Source organism: Dermacentor andersoni, chromosome 2 (assembly GCF_023375885.2).
Source record: "Dermacentor andersoni chromosome 2, qqDerAnde1_hic_scaffold, whole genome shotgun sequence".
Classification (NCBI taxonomy): Eukaryota; Metazoa; Arthropoda; class Arachnida; order Ixodida; family Ixodidae; genus Dermacentor; species Dermacentor andersoni.
In genome coordinates, this window is record NC_092815.1 from 39383442 (window position 1) to 39401424 (window position 17983).

The 17983-nt window shown below is 45.9% G+C and overlaps 1 protein-coding gene and 1 long non-coding RNA gene across 2 annotated transcripts in view; both read right to left on the minus strand.

Moving 5' to 3' along the window:
* LOC126542433 (growth factor receptor-bound protein 14-like) overlaps positions 1-4884 on the minus strand; it is a 221745-nt gene extending 216861 nt beyond the window's left edge. The window contains exon 1 of the mRNA XM_050189497.3: positions 4191-4884. Coding sequence (XP_050045454.1) covers positions 4191-4439 — 249 coding nt within the window. The 5' untranslated portion in view covers positions 4440-4884. The remainder of the gene's footprint in view (positions 1-4190) is intronic.
* Positions 4885-12914: 8030 nt separating this feature from the next.
* On the minus strand, positions 12915-16855 carry LOC129387800 (uncharacterized). The gene is made up of 2 exons (XR_008614973.2): positions 15983-16855; positions 12915-13766 (listed from the first exon to the last, which is right to left on the minus strand). It is a non-coding gene; the product is annotated as an uncharacterized lncRNA (long non-coding RNA).
* Positions 16856-17983: the final 1128 nt, after the last annotated feature.

A 17983-nucleotide genomic window follows, 5' to 3' on the forward strand; every position in this document is an offset into this window, starting at 1 on the left:
CCAAACTGCTGTCCTTTATTCAGTGTCCATGTTTGAGTGATATAGTGTTCGTCAATGTCTTAACGGGCGCGTTGCCTCTTAAACGATAATGGCCAAGCAACTACAGCTCATCAATAGCTCCTGAGCAAGTTCGCTTCTAAAGCTACCTAGAACGTTTAGATTTCACTTCGTACGCTCTCCCGCCCGATAATCTTACCATGTACACAGTTTTGATTCGGTCATAGGGTAACCAAAAAATTTCAACAGCCTAGCTCGCACGTGGGTAGCTTTCGGTAATCTATATTCGCAGCCTTTCTGACACCGAGACAAAACTGCGTGCGATACTCCGAGACCCGAGCCTAGAAATTTCGGCCCATCGAAGGACCGAGGAGGTGCCTGTAAGGCATAGCCTGGTAGCCACCCCTCCCTAAACCAAATTGACGAAATAAAGCTGTTTCCTCCTCCTCCTCTGTCAGAAGTTTTTGCGTCAGAGCGGTGTCTTCATGATGTTCAAAAAAGAAAGAAAAAAAACTCAACGATGTATACTAAACGACAGACAGCTGAGGGGAAGGAGGAGGGCAGGTATGTTAACCAGCAATGCATTTGGTTGGCTACCCTACTGTGAGGGTCGGGAAAGAGGGAATACGAAGATGAGATAGCAAGTTGCTAGAGATTCATGGTATATAAGAAAGTGAAGGCGTACGAATCACGGAGAGGTTAGGAAAATGGACAACACCCTTCTTCGATAACTGTTCTTGTGTCCTTCATTTTGTACGCCTGCCTTTCCTTACCATCAGTATACTGTATAGCTATCGTACAATCCTTACTTTCTGTGGTGCACAATCTATAGCGGCGCTGCGGCGAGGTCTTTCTGCCGCACATCGCCTTGCCTTCTTTTCTGAGTTTTCAATTTCTCTTGTCACCTAGAGTAGCATTTTTTTAACCCGATCACGTACGTAAATGATTCATGAGGAAGTCCCCTATAGTCGGCGACTGAATTGGGGACCGCTTGGTGTCTCGTTCTTCATTCGGTAGTAGTTTGAAGGCCGGCCGTTACAGTTGCACGTGAGCTCGGCGACTGTATAGCCGCCCGTATACTATATATTACTTGAACGTGGGGCAGTCGAGGGATGGAAACATGAAAGAGGACCGTGGACCTCTCTATAAGTGCTCACGCACTTATTTTCTAAGTTTCGCAAATTCCACCATACGCGTTTCTATCCTTCGACTGTCCCCACGTTGAAGCACTGACTTCAGCTCCGACAGAGCTCCTTAGCGTAGACTGGCTCGCTGACGATCTTTCACGGAAGCAATAATTAAGAAGATGACGTAGGTCAATATCGCTGTAAAGCATATACGTCACATACCTACTAAGAGTTCGTAGCACAGCACCGTAGATATGAAGAGAGAGAAAAAAAAAAAAAGGTTAAGACCCACGTCGCGCAAGCCGAATGTTCTTTTTCAAATACCAACGTGTGTCGTCGCCTATTAAACTATCTATTCACATTGGCGCAGCAGATGCAAGTGATGACGTCTTTACACGCTATCGCCCTTTCTTTTTTATTTAGTCTTTTTTTTTCAACGCAGATATTGTACCTGCGTGTGAGGTCGTCAGCATAGTGCGAGCCCAAGTGTGGACTTGGTTGTTTTCGCACGTACATAATCATCATGGACTTTCATCTTTGTCTTCACTTTCAGCCTCGTGAGTGTCTTCTATATAAAGCGTTCGGTCGGCCTCCGTCTCAAGTGGTAGGGGTGCTGGGACGGACGTTCGGTCATCTTGAGATGTCTCCAAGATGTGAAGGCGAAGAGAACGAGGCGTACTATACAGGGATCCATAGGTTTCCCGCGTGATGATGATAAATATGGAGACAGAGCACGCCATCTCTGGAACAGCGCGAGCTGACACCGCAGACGACTGTCGGTGGGGGGGGACACGCTGAGCCGGTCGATCAACATCGGACACGACGCATTCTTTTTTTTTTTTTTTTTTTTACCTTTGACGTCATCAGTCTCAACGCAGTTGTACGCATTATTATGTGCCTCACTGAGCAGTCATCAAAGCTGCAGCTGCAGAACTACCAGAAACCCTTTCGCTGAAGGAAGGGATGTAAGATTATCAATACATAAAATTAGCCGTATAACTACTATCACCACACTGACTTTAGGAGCAGAAGAGTGGTTCACGGTGCGATGCACAAGGAGGCATTATTTCACTATACCTGCTAGTGTCTTCATTTCATAGGCACGAAGATAAGGGAAGGCTCTCACGATAGGAAATCAAGTAGCGTTTATACGTTGCGTTCGATGAAGATTTAAAATTCGTTCTGTTCGTAGACATTTCAACAAACTCCTATACACACATTGTTACGCACAGCTTATGAAAGAATAAAGGAACAACAACAACAACAAAAAGCGTAAGCCATGCTCGGTGCTATACTGTTCGGCACATCTGGATCCTTTTTTCCCTTATATTTCTATATATTATTTTCCTATATTTTCAAAATAACAACTTAAACACGACTGCTTACGAAGTACAGCATCTTGAACAGATATTGGGAAATCATTCCAAGGACCAGCGCAGTTCTTGAAGCCAGTCTCGCTTGGACTTCTTTTACGAGCCAATAATGCCCTGTGAATAATTAGTGCCAATAATGCAGAAGTACTATGAATAACTGCCGTATAAATCAAACGGCAGCTCAATGCCCAGCTGAGATTGTTCTTTTTTTTTTTTCATCGTACCGATGTCAGTTAGCCCTGAAAATCGCATCAATACCTCAAGCGTTCTTGCGGATATGCGCTGGTGAAATTCCAAGTTCATACGAGAAGCATATCGACAGTCAATATCGGCATCACTTACACTTAAATACAAGAATTCAGACAGCGCAGCACGGTATAAACACGAGAACCACAGGACACAGCGCTGTCCTGTGGTTCTTGTCTGTGTCGCGGTGTTTAAACTATGCCATTTAACAAGATGTAGCAACCAGCGCAATGGAACCCGCTGTAAATTTAGACTTTGTTTACGCCATACCGGCAGAAGAAGTGATGCCGTATTCGTATGTTTCTTTTTTTTTTTCGGTTACATTGGGAAAAGTCCGCAAGCGCGTGCTTCAGCAGCTGGTCGGATTATGATAAATTTACCAGAGGCAAGCACGACAGCCAGCGGCACAGACATCTGACGACAAAGCGGCGCACTGGCGTTGTTAAAAAAAAAGCAAGAAAAAAAAAAGCAAGAGAGAATAAACATGGGTAAAGGCGGGAAATGGCGACCTGGGAAATGCGTAGAAGACGCGAAAGAAATGAGAAAACAGAAACAGCGCGCGCTTGTCTCAAGACCCTCTGGCTTCGGGCGGGAACGCCACAAGCGATGATGATGTAGCTTCCTCTTTGCGTTCGTGTACAATCACGACGAAACGAAAAGGAAAAAAAAAAAAAGAAAAAACACTAATGCGTAAAATTTGTGATGCGGCGGCAAACTGCGACGGAGAGTCCTTGTTTTTTCCAGTCCGTATACAGTATTTTTAACTACAGCGCATCACTCCCTGGAGAAATTTAGAAAAGTGAATGGTGACGAGTTGTGGCTAATAAATTCTCTTCCTCAATAACGTCCGCGATTCGTCCCAGTAATCGCGGAAAGAACACGTGTGTTAACGCATTTTGAGCGAAATTCGCAAATGATGCGAATCATTAAAATTTGTAGCTTATTTTCCACGGACTGCGCCAACATGGTTACTTACACAAATGCCGACAGTTAAATAAATTTAAGCGATCTCGCAACTAACTGCGGATATATTGCCAAACGGCGACTGGACGGTACTGCAAATCGTGTTGTATATCCATAAAAACAGTCGTACGATTATATTTGGCGAGAACACAGATGAACTACGCAGCTCAGACGGCACTTATGGGAGGTAACACGGTCAGGCCACGGTTCTCTATTCAGTCTTGCCTATGTACAACTACTCTTTTTTTTTCTTTTTCAGCGTCTACTGCCGGCTTACCAGACTGGCTGTGGATTGAGAGAACAGAGAGCTTCGCCGACGACCGCGGTAAACGGACCGAAGCAAACCGCCCGATCTCGTTCCTTTTTTTCTCTCCTGTTTCCCACGCGTCTGCGCCGCTGCAGCCGACGGAGAGGGGCCAAGAAACGCGCGCGCGCGAAAACAAGTCCCCCAAAAGAAAGAGCCACCAAGAAGAAGAAGGCTAACCTCCTCTAGCCAACGGTTATCGGGCGATGCCTGGTGCGGCGGCGCTTGCTCCGCTTGCTGCAGGGCGTTCAACGAGTCTTTCAAATCCTTGGTGAAGCTCAACGGGTACCCCTGAAGTTTGGGCGGCGGCGGAGGCTGCTGAATGGGGCAGCTACACAGGCGGCAGTTCGGGGGCACTGACGACGAACAGGGTGGGGCGAGCCGAGCACGACGGGTGGTGGTGGTGGGCCAGCAGCCGAACACCTCCATCTACGCGGCCACACGACGGGTCGTTGTGGACGCTGCGACGGCGCAGCGGAGCCAACGCGCGGCATGCAGCGAGGGGCTGCTGCTGGTGCTCCTGCTACCGGCGGCGGTCGGGCGTTGGTGCTGATGCTCACGGTCCGCCGTGCTTGCAAGCGCCTAGGATAAACGCGCGCACACGGCAAGCAGTACGCACACCGTCACAACACACGGCACGGGTACGTTGCACAGCACAGCACACGGTGCGACGGCCGGGCGGCGAGCTCAACGCGCGTCTGCCAAAGCGGGCGTCCCACTAAACAACACAACGCGCGCGCCACGGCGTCGTACGGCAGGAGAGTACACTGGCCCGGCGGTGACGCTTGGCGCTTCGGGCTCCCGCCACCAGGGGTTTGTTTACGTCCTCGGGAAATGACCTTCTGCGTACTCGCGTCCCTAGGCGAGTCCCTAGCGGTCCCTAGCGAATTCCCCAACGGTACCTAGGCTTATCCCCAGGACGCTCCTCTCCGGCGTCCTACGCCCGCCCGGACGGCCCCTCCGTCCGCGGCGCGACCATAGCGCGACGCCGGCGATCGACGCGCCATTTTGGCCCCTCTCCGCTCTCCCGCTGCGGTGCCTCGCCCTCACCGTCATGGAGCGCGCCACCCTCAACCCCTCAACCCGCTCGCGTACCAGGGCACCGTTTTCGCAGTGGCGAGCTCTTTCCGGAAGGGTACGCACACAATAGCGCAGATGAGGCCCAGGTTATTTTTGTGCCCTGGCGACCTTCGTCACTGTGCTGCTCTCTTGCTTCTCGTGGGCCGCGCAGCATTGCAAAGCTTTCGAGTTTCCTAAGTCACATTGCCCAGAAGCCGGGCAAGAACGTTGCTTCCTGTGCGAAAAATCAGCACATTCGTTTGAAAATCGTCACACGTTTACGTGACGGTTGTGCATCGTGCCATGCCACAAGCTTTCCACTTGGCTCTCTGAAGTTAAAAGCGATTCATGATCCTTATGGCGGGATTTCTTAGATCCGGTTGCGCCCACACGTGTAATGTATACTGTGTTGTGTGATGTGTAACATGTGCAACATGTGTAACGTACAGCATAAGTCAGGCCCGAAATTTCGGCTTGCAAGACAATGCAGACGCTAAGGTTTCTAAAACGCGCAGTTAACCTGGCATTCGAGAATATACTATCGAATGATTACGGAGTCCGTTTGCGTAAGCGGAGAAACGTGATAAGCTAAAGAAACAGTGCAATCTCGGACAGAAATTTCCAGCAAGCAATATACGAACTTTCGCGCGTTGGCATGGGAAAAAAATAAAAGCAGAAACTGTAAACGTACTGGCGCACAATTGTCACGTTTCATCGCAACCCACCTGCGGCCGGTTGTTTCTTCATCAATTTTCATTTTCCAATAATTTATTATTTATTTAATTCAATTATTAATAAGTAGAAGTAATTTCCCCTATGCGGTCCTCGTTGTCTTTGTTTGTTCGCTTCCTACAATATGACTAAGGGCTCCTCTATTTCCTTCTTCTCCTTCACACCCACGCACACACACATATATAAGCACCTTCTGGAAGTCCCAGGGGTCTGTTTTACCACTGCCTCAAATCTACCCAAGACTTTGCAAACGCCCTCACTGTACATCCCTGATGCAATTCCTTCAATATACCCGGCACTTTTCATATGCTTTACTATATGCGAACTTTGTAAGTCTACGTTCTCCCGCACATATGCAACGCGTGTTCCTGCGCCGACTCTATACCGGCGCCGACGTCTAGCTGGGCGTTGCGACGGTCTGGTATGACTGCGTCGCTGGCTATTCTGGACGCCGTATCCTAGAACCTTCCTCCACTCAAGATTGCAGAACCGCCTGCCGATGGGCGTAATCACTGCGTTTGGATGACACATTCTCGGCAGTTCGTGAGAAGTGGAGCGTCTTCTTTGTCGAAGGGGCGGTGCTGTAGTGAAATCCATTGGTCAAATCGATGGAGTGATCGCTCATTAACCGCTGCCCTCCGACTCCGCGTTCTGCCCACTGGACTGGTCAGATGGCCGCCTCGGGACTCCGATTCGTGCTGCTCTGATGGCTGTTCTTTCATTAATGTCGAATTCCGATGACGGATCGAGTCGGAGTGGGCGACCGACTCCGAGAGCGGGCGACTGATTACGTCGTAGAGCGATGCCTATAAATCCGAAATTGGGACACGAGCCCTGTCGCAACCAGATACACAGGTATACACCGCGTCATTTGCGTGCCGGTTCGTTTGCACCTCCGGCCGCCAGCGGCGCATTCTCGGTAATGCATGGTGTAGTGAGCACGACCCTGCAGAGACGTGGAGAAAGGCGGCAATACAAGCACTATTTCCTTTATTGGTCGTTATTATTGGCCTTATTGGCCTTATTGGCTTTGTAGGTCGTTTGACTGCTCCCAAGTTCACACTACATCTAATACACATACGTGCAAATGCTCAAGAATGCGGCCGGGAAGACGGCCGCTGCAGTAGCTGAGGCTGTCGCTTGCGGCAAGTGCACGGTCCTTCAGTTCCCTTTCATGTCCCTTTTCCCTAGCGTATCCACATTTCAATGAATAATGCTAAATTAGAAAACAGTTATTTAGCCCCATGCTTCTCCTCGCTTCATTGTCTGCAGGCGTAACCCGGTTTTAAATAAAAAAAAATCGAACCCCGCTCTGTTTTGCTTGCCTTCTCGTCGCTATTTCGACAAGCAAATTCGACCAAAGCTGCATTCTCTCCAGCAATCTGAGCAGCCACCGCCTTGCGTTTCGCCAACACATTCCTGGGTATACATGGCAGCCGAAGCCACGAAATAGCGAAGCCGAGCACTAGGCATATTCCCCCCTACACCCCCCCCCCCCCCCCTACAGTGCACGAGACAGGAATGCACCTTTCGCTGAGAAAATATTCGCCGGCCTTTCGAAGTACTTGGAGGCGGCATTCTCGGCGCCCCCATCTTGAAAACCGAGGTGAAGAACAAAGACGCCGGCGGAGAGGCAAAGCGTGTGCCCCGTTACAGCGCAGACGGGGCGAAGCTCAACCCTCGCCGACCAAGTGGCTTCCCGGAATCCTAGAGGTTGACCCTTGTCTGACCACCCCGCAGAGTAAATGGACTTGTTTTGGTTCACGGACTCGCCAAGACGCCGTGAGGAACATTGGGAATCGTTTTTTAAGGAGGCGCCGCGTAAAAGTGTTTTTAGGGGCTGTCGCTGATTTGCCCCGAGGCGTAAACAGTGAACACGAAAGCTAAACCGATTTGATAGCACGAAAGCTCGTTCGACGTGCTCCTCTAGGATAGAGTGTGTGGTGTGTTTGTATGGACGACCCGTTTATTCGACATCTGCGAAGGACCAAAAGAAAAGCCAATTTTTATCGTGTAATTCAACATGAATTATATTATCGTATCGAGCGCTGTGCCTGGTATGCCAATTGCATTTCTCTGCATTGTCCGGAGTAGCACGTCAGGCAAACAGCCAGGCTAACATCTCCAGCATATCACTAAATCTTGTTTCTCTCTCTCTCTTTCTGAGCAGCCTTTGCAAGTTGTATTCTTTTGTTTCAAATGCACTGTATCCAATTCTGTAAAACCCACTCCTGCTTAAGGCCTGAAATACAGACTAGCAGTACCAAATAAATAAATAAATAAATAAATAAATAAATAAATAAATAAATAAATAAATAAATAAATAAATCGAAGGAAGACTTTCAGAAGACCTTCAGAAGAGCGCTTCTCCACACTGCACATATTTCTTTTTACAGTGACTGATCGCTAACGTCGTTTGCACATCACGGCGGACATTCTCATTACAACTGCACACACGTTGAGTACGGTAGCTCCTCTGAGGCTGCATCTGAATTTCGGGTTACGGACGGGCCTGGTGGTGCAGCTGCAGTGCAGAGGAGCTTGCTTCCGAGCCTCCATGAGCAAACACCCCCGGGCTCCAGTTGCGTTCGCGGAGCCGTCGCACGTCGCCAACAAAGGTCGCCGTTGTAGTGGGTCCCCGGTAATTGCTATCATCACGTCGTCATGCCAAAGGAAAAATAATATTGCTCCATAATATTAACGAAAAAGAGGGACCTTCAATTGCTACCGAGTCTGACGGTTAACGCTGCACCAAACTGAGCCACCACGACGCCGATGAAGTGCGAGCGCTTATGAGCGGATATCCGGCAGTTCAGTGTTACACAATTCTGTCAGCATGCGCCTTACGCTGACATCATTTTTGGCCCAGTAACACTATCTGCTAAGAGTTCGTTCGGGCCTCTCCTATATCCGAAAACTGCCTATATAGCATGACTTCTTTTATTGTGAGAAGAATTGGTTCGGTCGGGAAAAGCCGGTGGTTCATGGAGTAACAGAATGATGGTATCGGATTAGAGTGACACATTGATGCAGTAATGAGATCTAGAAATATGCGGGTATAGGCTGTGTTTGGTAGACAAAGAAAAAAAAAAGAGGGAGACGGGGAAGAGTGACGCCTCTTCCCCGCAGTTAACTTGGTTAGTCTTTAACGATGATGAGAATGAATTAACGGTAATGACGGTGGTGGTGGTGTTGATGCTGAATTGAACATCCAGTACAATTTTCTTAACCTCGAGCTTTGCAATTTCTCATTCCGGCCTACGACAGGAACGTACAATTTTCTTAACCTCGAGCTTTGCAATTTCTCATTCCGGCCTACGACAGGAACCCAGTTTAAGCGACGGGTTTGGCTTGCTCAGGGGGCCCATCATCATCATCATCATCATCATCATCATCATCATCATCATCATCATCATCATCATCATCAGCCTGGTTACGCCCACTGCAGGGCAAAGGCCTCTCCCATACTTCTCCAACTACCCCGGTCATGTACTAATTGTGGCCATGTTGTTCCTGCAAACTTCTTAATCTCATCCGCCCACCTAACTTTCTGCCGCCCTCTGCTACGCTTTCCTTCCCTTGGAATCCATTCCGTAACTCTTAATGACCATCGGTTATCTTCCCTCCTCATTACGTGTCCTGCCCATGCCCATTTCTTTTTCTTGATTTCAACTAAGATATCATTAACTCGCGTTTGTTCCCTCACCCAATCTGCTCTTTTCTTGTCCCTTAACGTTATACCAATCATTCTTCTTTCCATAGCTCGTTGCGTCGTCCTCAATTTAAGTAGAACCCTTTTCGTAAGCCTCCAGGTTTCTGCCCCGTACGTGAGTACTGGTAAGACACAGCTGTTATAAACTTTTCTCTTGAGGGATAATGGCAACCTGCTGTTCATGATCTGAGAATGCCTGCCAAACGCACCCCAGCCCATTCTTATTCTTCTGATTATTTCAGTCTCATGATCCGGATCCGCAGTCACTACCTGTCCTAAGTAGATGTATTCCCTTACCACTTCCAGTGCCTCACTACCTATTGTAAACTGCTGTTCCCTTCCAAGACTGTTAAACATTACTTTAGTTTTCTGCAGATTAATTTTCAGACCCACCCTTCGGCTTTGCCTCTCCAGGTCAGTGAGCATGCATTGCAGTTGGTCCCCTGAGTTACTAAGCAAGGCAATATCATCAGCGAATCGCAAGTTACTAAGGTATTCTCCATTAACTCTTATCCCCAATTCTTCCCAATCCAGGTCTCTGAATACCTCCTGTAAACACGCTGTGAATAACATCGGAGAGATCGTATCTCCCTGCCTGACGCCTTTCTTTATTGGGATTTTGTTGCTTTCTTTATGGAGGACTACGGTGGCTGTGGTACCGCTATAGATAGCTTCCAGTATCTTTACATATGGCTCATCTACACCCTGATTCCGTAGTGCCTCCATGACTGCTGAGGTTTCGACTGAATCAAACGCTTTCTCGTAATCAATGAAAGCTATATATAAAGGTTGGTTATATTCCGTACATTTTTCTATCACCTGATTGATAGTGTGAATATGGTCTATTGTTGAGTAGCCTTAACGGAATCCTGCCTGGTCATTTGATTGACAGAAGTCTAAGATGTTCGTGATTCTATTTGCAATTACGTTAGTAAATACTTTGTAGGCTACGGACAGTAAACTGATCGGTCTATAATTTTTCAAGTCTTTGGCGTCCCCTTTCTTATGGATTAGGATTATGTTAGCGTTTTTCCAAGATTCCGGTACGCTCGAAGTCATGAGGCATTGCGTATACAGGGTGGCCAGTTTCTCTAGAACAATCTGCCCACCATCCTTCAACAAATCTGTTGTTACCTGATCCTCCCCAGCTGCCTTCCCCTTTTGCATAGCTCCCAAGGCTTTCTTTACTTCTTCCGGTGTTACCTGTGGGATTTCGAATTGCTCTAGAGTATTCTCTCTTTCATTATCGTCGTGGGTGCCACTGGTACTGTATAAATCTCTATAGAACTCCTCAGCCACTTCAACTATCTCATCCATATTAGTAATTATATTGCCGGCTTTGTCTCTTAACGCATACATCTGATTCTTGCCAATTCCTAGTTTCTTCTTCACTGCTTTTAGGCTTCCTCCGTTCCTGAGAGCATGTTCAATTCTATCCATATTATACTTCCTTATGTCAGCTGTCTTACGCTTGTTGATTAACTTCGAAAGTTCTGCCAGTTCTATTCTAGCTGTAGGGTTAGAGGCTTTCATACATTGGCGTTTCTTGATCAGATCTTTCGTCTCCTGCGATAGCTTACTGGTATCCTGTCTAACGGAGTTACCACCGACTTCTATTGCACACTCCTTAATGATGCCCACAAGATTGTCATTCATTGCTTCAACACTAAGGTCCTCTTCCTGAGTTAAAGCCGAATACCTGTTCTGTAGCTTGATCTGGAATTCCTCTATTTTCCCTCTTACCGCTAACCCATTGATCGACTTCTTATGTACCAGTTGCTTCCATTCCCTCCTCAGGTCTAGGCTAATTCGAGTTCTTACCATCCTATGGTCACTGCAGCGCACCTTGCTGAGCACGTCCACATCTTGTATGATGCCAGGGTTAGCGCAGAGAATGAAGTCTATTTCATTTCTAGTCTCGCCGTTCGGGCTCCTCCATGTCCACTTTCGGCTATCTCGCTTGCGGAAGAAGGTATTCATTATCCGCATATTATTCTGTTCCGCAAACTCTACTAATAACTCTCCCCTGCTATTCCTACACCCTTAGCTGGGTAACCCTTAGTATAGGTGCACAAATTCGCATTTATAAGGTACATTGTAACTGATATATATTAAGTTACATTGTAACTAATACAAAATATAAGGTACATTGTAACCAATATAAAATAAAAGGTACATTGTTACCCTTGAAAAATATGCAACTTTAGAGGTTACGCTGTACACCCTTAGCTGGGTAACCCTTAGTACAGGTGCACAAATTCGCATTTATAAGGTACATTGTAAATAATATATTATAAGTTACATTGTAACTAATACAAAATATAAGGTACGTTGTAACCATTATATTACAGGGTACATTGTTACCCGTAAAAATATGAAGCTTTAGAGGTTACGCTGTAGTCCTTTATTTTCTAAAAGCAAATGTAACCTCTAAAGGATGTGTTAAATTTAGGGGTTACTTCAGTAACTTATACGGATATTTTCTTCTTGATTGCATTCTATTTTTATAGCCAAACTAGAAAATTTGCACTGTTCCACTACAAGATATTGCCATCTCGAATTGGGGCGATATTGTCATGCCTGCCAGCTGGCTATGTTCTCACCTCAGATTATAGTTATGCTGGTGTTTAAATTGTGGGACTATAAAAGAAGAGACTTTCACTGTCAATGCATTTCATTAAAGCTTTAAAGACAGCATGTAATTTGCTCGGGTTGGTGTCGACCCAAACATTTGTCTTTCAGTCCCATAATTCAAACTTCTACATGACAATCTGTGGCGAGAAGAAATCAGAGGCAACTGACAGGCATCACAATGTTGGCCCCATTCGAGATGCAGAACATTTTCAATCATGACGCCATGATAGATTTTATAGGTTAGCTATAACAATACAGCGCAATCACAATAAAGACATCTGAATAAATAGCCGAAGTAACCCCTAAATTTAACATAGCCTTTGGGGGACAGTTCCTGCTTGACTGCCAATATAACTCAGCTGTGTGTTTCTAACATATACTGCCTCTGAGTTAATGTCCCTCTAAAATATGTGGAAGCCAAAAATACCTTCAGTTCCTAGAGTATTACATACTTGTGCAGAAAAGCCACTATTTTTTAAAAATCCATCTTCCAAAGGCACAAAATTACTTGAAGTACACTCAATGAAGAAAAACACTTGGGGAAGCAACATATGCATGAGTATTGTAGATTGGCCATAATAATTTAGTTCAGGTGAGCAAAAGCATACTGCAAAGCGCTGCTGGCAATAATATTGTGACAATGAGTTGTTTTAATGTAGTTGAAGGCAATGTCATTATTTCACTTCCTAACTATGCACCTAGCCTTTGTAATAAGCTGTTCCGTTTAATATTCTGTGAATGTTCTCGAAAAATAAGTTGGAGTACTCTCAGGTACGAAATTCTTTATTACAAGTTTTTTGTTGAACAAGGTCTGATACAAAAATACCATCCATGAGACCTCCCATATACAGTCATTGAAGCACCACTGTGTGAAATGACAAACATCAGAATTGATGCCATTTAATAACTGCAATACTAGATTTCTGCACAGGCACAGATATATACCGATCTGCTCACTGAGCAAAGGGCAAATAGAGTGCATTACATTTTGCAAAACAACCATCTACGTGGGTGAGTTAAATGCTTAAGCTATGTTTATAAGAAATTCTGAGGCCTATGAATACACAAATGAAATAAAATTAACCAGCCTTCACCACAAGGGAGAGGAACAAATGACTAGAGCAAGTAAATGCACTGCTTGTGACTAGAATTAAACAATGTATGACGTGAAAAAAACAGCTGCTTATGGTGTAAGCCTCTCCCATCTTTGGAGCTAACTAACCGCATTGAAGTAAATCACACACTATGTTGTTTTTTACTTTCACTTCAGAGTTGGTGAAAAACATGGAAAGCAGCGCGAACAGCACTACTCCCTAGAGTACATTTTTACTGCTTAGGAGCGCAGAGAGACGTTTCAGACGGGTAGAAAGCAGTCCTTTCACTAGCTTGTCTCATGGCAGCACAACTTTTTGCACGAGAGCAAGGATTTGGTAAAATGCAAATGGATATTCTAGGTTTTTAACATAATATGCCAAAAGGCAAAAAATAAGTGCCCGTTGTAGTTCAGACGTGGAGACAGTGATGACTTCGGCTTGGCTGCCAGCAAAAATACACATCTTCTCAGGAGCGCAGTAAATGTGAGGTGCTGTTACTTGGAGCTCATCAGCTGGCAATGCCATCTATGAAAAGAAATTAAAGATGATATAAACCACTGCCCGAAATTTATTTATGTAGTTTAGAGCACGGCATGCATGTCGCATTTTCCCACATAATAACACAAAGAGATGTACGAACAAGGGCAAAAGGAGAGAAGTCAGCTAGGAAAGCTGGCACTAGTAAAACGGGCAGGTGTGTTACTCACAGTCAACATGCATTGACTTTGCCTTAGTAGTTTGGATTTCCTAACTCACTGAAAACAACTAACGCTCAAAACTCGCATCTGTAGCCTAGTGTAGGTTGAGCCAGTTCCCCTGCGTTGTTTTCTTAATTGTTCGCATCTCTTACCAAAGTTTTCGTGGAAGAAATATCTCCACAAAAAGAATGAATAAAGTCCCTTCTTATCTGTGTAAAAAATTTTATTCAGCCCAGGATATAAGCAGAACTTATTTATCTGCTGACATCTGTAGCCCATTATTTTAATGCTCGTAAATGAAAGGCAAGAAGAGGTCACACAACAAGCAAGACAATGCACAAGATCTTCTCCCACGGCATAGATGTAAACCACATATCGGCACCATCAATAGCATATGAACCAATATATATATATATATATATATATATATATATATATATCGGGCTGGTATTGGTAGTATAATAAAGAAAAAGATGGTGCGCCACACACTGTTATTGCACAGTACATTTCTTTCCGAACGTTTCGCTTTGACAAAGGCTGGTCCACCAGTCAAAATGTACGTCGCACTTTTTTTTTCTTTATACGCACTCATGTTCACTATACTGACGTCACTACATATAAACGATCTGTCCAGACCAACATTACTTGCAAGAAAACCTAAGCCAAAACTATTACTATTAGAGCCCATTAGACCAATTTCATTTTATACACATTAGGACACATGATTGTATCTGAAAGCTGATGAGAATCGTCGTAATAAAGCAGGGCTGTTCAAGCAGCAGTACTTTCATATCGAATTCAAGTATAATAGAAAGATGAGCCCTGAATATAGAATCAAATCCATTTTATATGCATGAACTAAAGTACAGTGCGTAAATTGAGATTTTCTGTCATTTGGTTTCAAAGTTGTTGCAGTTGTCAGGATGACAAGCAACTTCAGAGAGAGGCACTAGCTCAAATTCCTTTCATTTCTCAGGACACCTGCACTGTACCAGCATACCTCAGCTTATTCTGGAATATTGTGGTCACTTTGGTCTACGTCTGCATTCTTTTCAGCAAAGATGCATCCGAACGACACCACACTAGCAGTAAATATTCCTGAACGGCAAACCGGCCTCCACTGACGTAGAACGTCTGCCGCGCGAGAGGTGTCTAATGTAGACGGAAATTCGGCCGGCGCACCGCCCGCCGCCAAAGCCACCTTGCCGCCTCACGTCCGACGGGCCAATCGACGACCGCGAAGCTGCGCGCCTCCGCCACCGGCAACGCAAACATCGGCTGCAGCTTCTGTTCCACGCAAATCCCCGCAAAACAATTTCCACTACATAAAGTGATGCGTACATTGTACATGTTACGCAAAACAATATCCACTGTCAAACGTTAAACACGAACGAGAGCACGGATACCTGTCCAGCTCAGCTGCACTGCACGGCTCCCGACGGCAGACGACGGGCGCGGCTGTGCTCGCATCACTGCCAACGGCGCCGCTAATATTCGCGTATTTTCTTGCATTGTGTATAATTATTGCGAAGAGCGACAGCAACGGTATGCAATATTGCGGCTTGTGAGCGTCGGTGATTCATTCCGAAGCGCCAGCCTTCGCTTCGACGTGAACCGGAAAAGGCCTAGCGACGATATCGGCGCCGCCGAGCGATGAGCGGCGGTAAGGCTGCCGACGTTGCCAGAACGACCACTCCTCGGTCGCTACTTCGCTGTACGAATGCGACACAAACGGGTCCCGGTAACATCATATGATCACATCCTATCTACGGCAAGTAAATCTCGCCGTTCGCGAGGAAAGCCGCCGTCGAATGGCGGCCCGCGAACGGCGCGCGATGGCCTGCCGTGCCGGTAACGTGGACAAGCCTTAAAGTGTCGTTTTTGAGTGTGGAAGAAACATGGATGTATTTCCGCGCAAATCGCTGCTTACCCCTTTGCTTTCTCTCTCTTTTTTTTGCACTTCCCTGACCTATAATGAAGGAAAAGCTGCAGCCTAGCTATATGCTGAATACAGACAAACCAGAACAATGCAAGAACACTTACCAAGTTCGTCTATTTTCCCATGCGATCCGGGGCTGTGGTCGCAGTAGTCACAGCGAATGTTCGCCGAAATGAGGACACTGAAGCGCTCACAGTCACAAAATGGCTCTTTGCAGCGGCCGCGCATTATCCCAAACAAGTCTCTGTTCGTCACTGCCACTGCCACTGACAAAATTGGCGCCGAAACTAGCAACAAAACACATATACACAGCTCACAACGCCATGTTTGCAGATACCTCCCGTCATGCAATGCTAAAACTATATACGGAAACGCGGAGAGATGACATAACAACATGGCCGCTGCTTCTGTACTGAAGTACAGTAACTGAAGCACGATGCGGACATTCTGATCCGGCTGCACATATTCAAACGAAAACAGAGGTTCGTTGAGGGTAAAACAAAAACACAATCTTATGGACATAGTGCGCTCTTGGAAACAATGCTGCTGCATTGAACATAATTATTCTTTATAGCTATCATGGTGGTAGAACTTCAGCCAACTGTACTTTTCATCTGTCTACAGGGCTCCGTGGTAATGGAGCGGCTGTATGCGGCTTTTCCGTGCTTGGTTTGCTGCGCTGACATGCATTGGCGCGTTGCATCAACCGTGTTGCTGCTGTACAATATAGGGAAATGTGGCGTGTTGCAGACGTTGACTCGTACCGTTGCTGAGTGCACAAAAATAATGGGAGAAACGTGCCAAGCGTTTTAATGATTGCATTTTGTTTGCTCCGAATTCGCACCTCGGCTGCAAAGATTGTTTGCTAAAATGCTCAGTTAATATATCTTCCGTTGGGGGCAACACTCATTAATTTCTTTGGACGCTTTCTGGGCAACGACGCATTGCGCTGGATGGCTGTAATATGAGGAAAATGTTCGCACATCAGTCTGCGATTGAGCTTGCTCCATGAATGCAACCAACCGAATTCGCACTGAGTAAACACGGCAAAAGGCCCTTCCAGGTTCCTACCATATAATAATAATAACCATACTTCTTTTTTCTCGCCTCATGAAGAAGGCAGAAGGGCCAGAGGAGCATTATTTTATCATGTTATAAGCTAAACGTATGTCAAAAGGGCTCCCCAATCCGTGAATGTGAGACCCATAAGAAACAACAAAAACACTTGCGGCGGCATGTGTCGGCAGCGGCATGCGACGGCAACGAGATAGATTTCTGCAGGACACATGTAGGGTCTGTGAAAAGTGCTAATTGTATATAATACTTGCTCAGTCGATGGTTGTACTTCCGGCAAGAATCGTCATTATTCTTGCAGAGCGTTCTTTTCCCGCTGCCTACTTCCGATATGCGGCTCTGCCGGCTCAATGAGTAATTTGCTTTCAGTCAAAATTTGCGACTGAACACCCGTACAAGTGCTTATCAAGTGGATCAACCATGTGTGCACGCAGGTAACTTATCCTGCGCTTTGTTAATGTGTAAATTGCGAACTTCCCCTCCATATATAATGTCTCCGTGGGGTCTCGGTTAAAGGTTACTAAAATTCTATAGGTTACAATATAGAGGTTACATGCTGGCAGCAGATCGATGTAACTAATAAGCAGCACCCGTCTCACTCAGTTTCGTCATTGTAACCCTTAGCATGAGCAATATAATGAAAACATCAAAAGGACGGGCGAAGTAACCGTTATTTTATTCGTTACTCACGTTTGTAGGTATACTTATAGGTTACCAAGATTAGAGTGTAGTGCCTATGCCATATTCCCCCCCTGCCTTGTCTCCAGCCTGCTTCTTGCCTACCTTGGCATTGAAGTCGCCCATCAGTATACCGTATTTTGTTTTGACTTTACCCAACGCCGATTCCACGTCTTCATAGAAGCTTTCGACTTCCTGGTCATCATGACTGGATGTAGGAGCGTAGACCTGTACAACCTTCATTTCGTACATCTTATTAAGCTTCACAACAAGACCTGCGACTCTCTCGTTAATGCTATAGAATTCTTGTATGTTACCAGCTGTGTTCTTATTAATCAGGAATCCGACTCCTA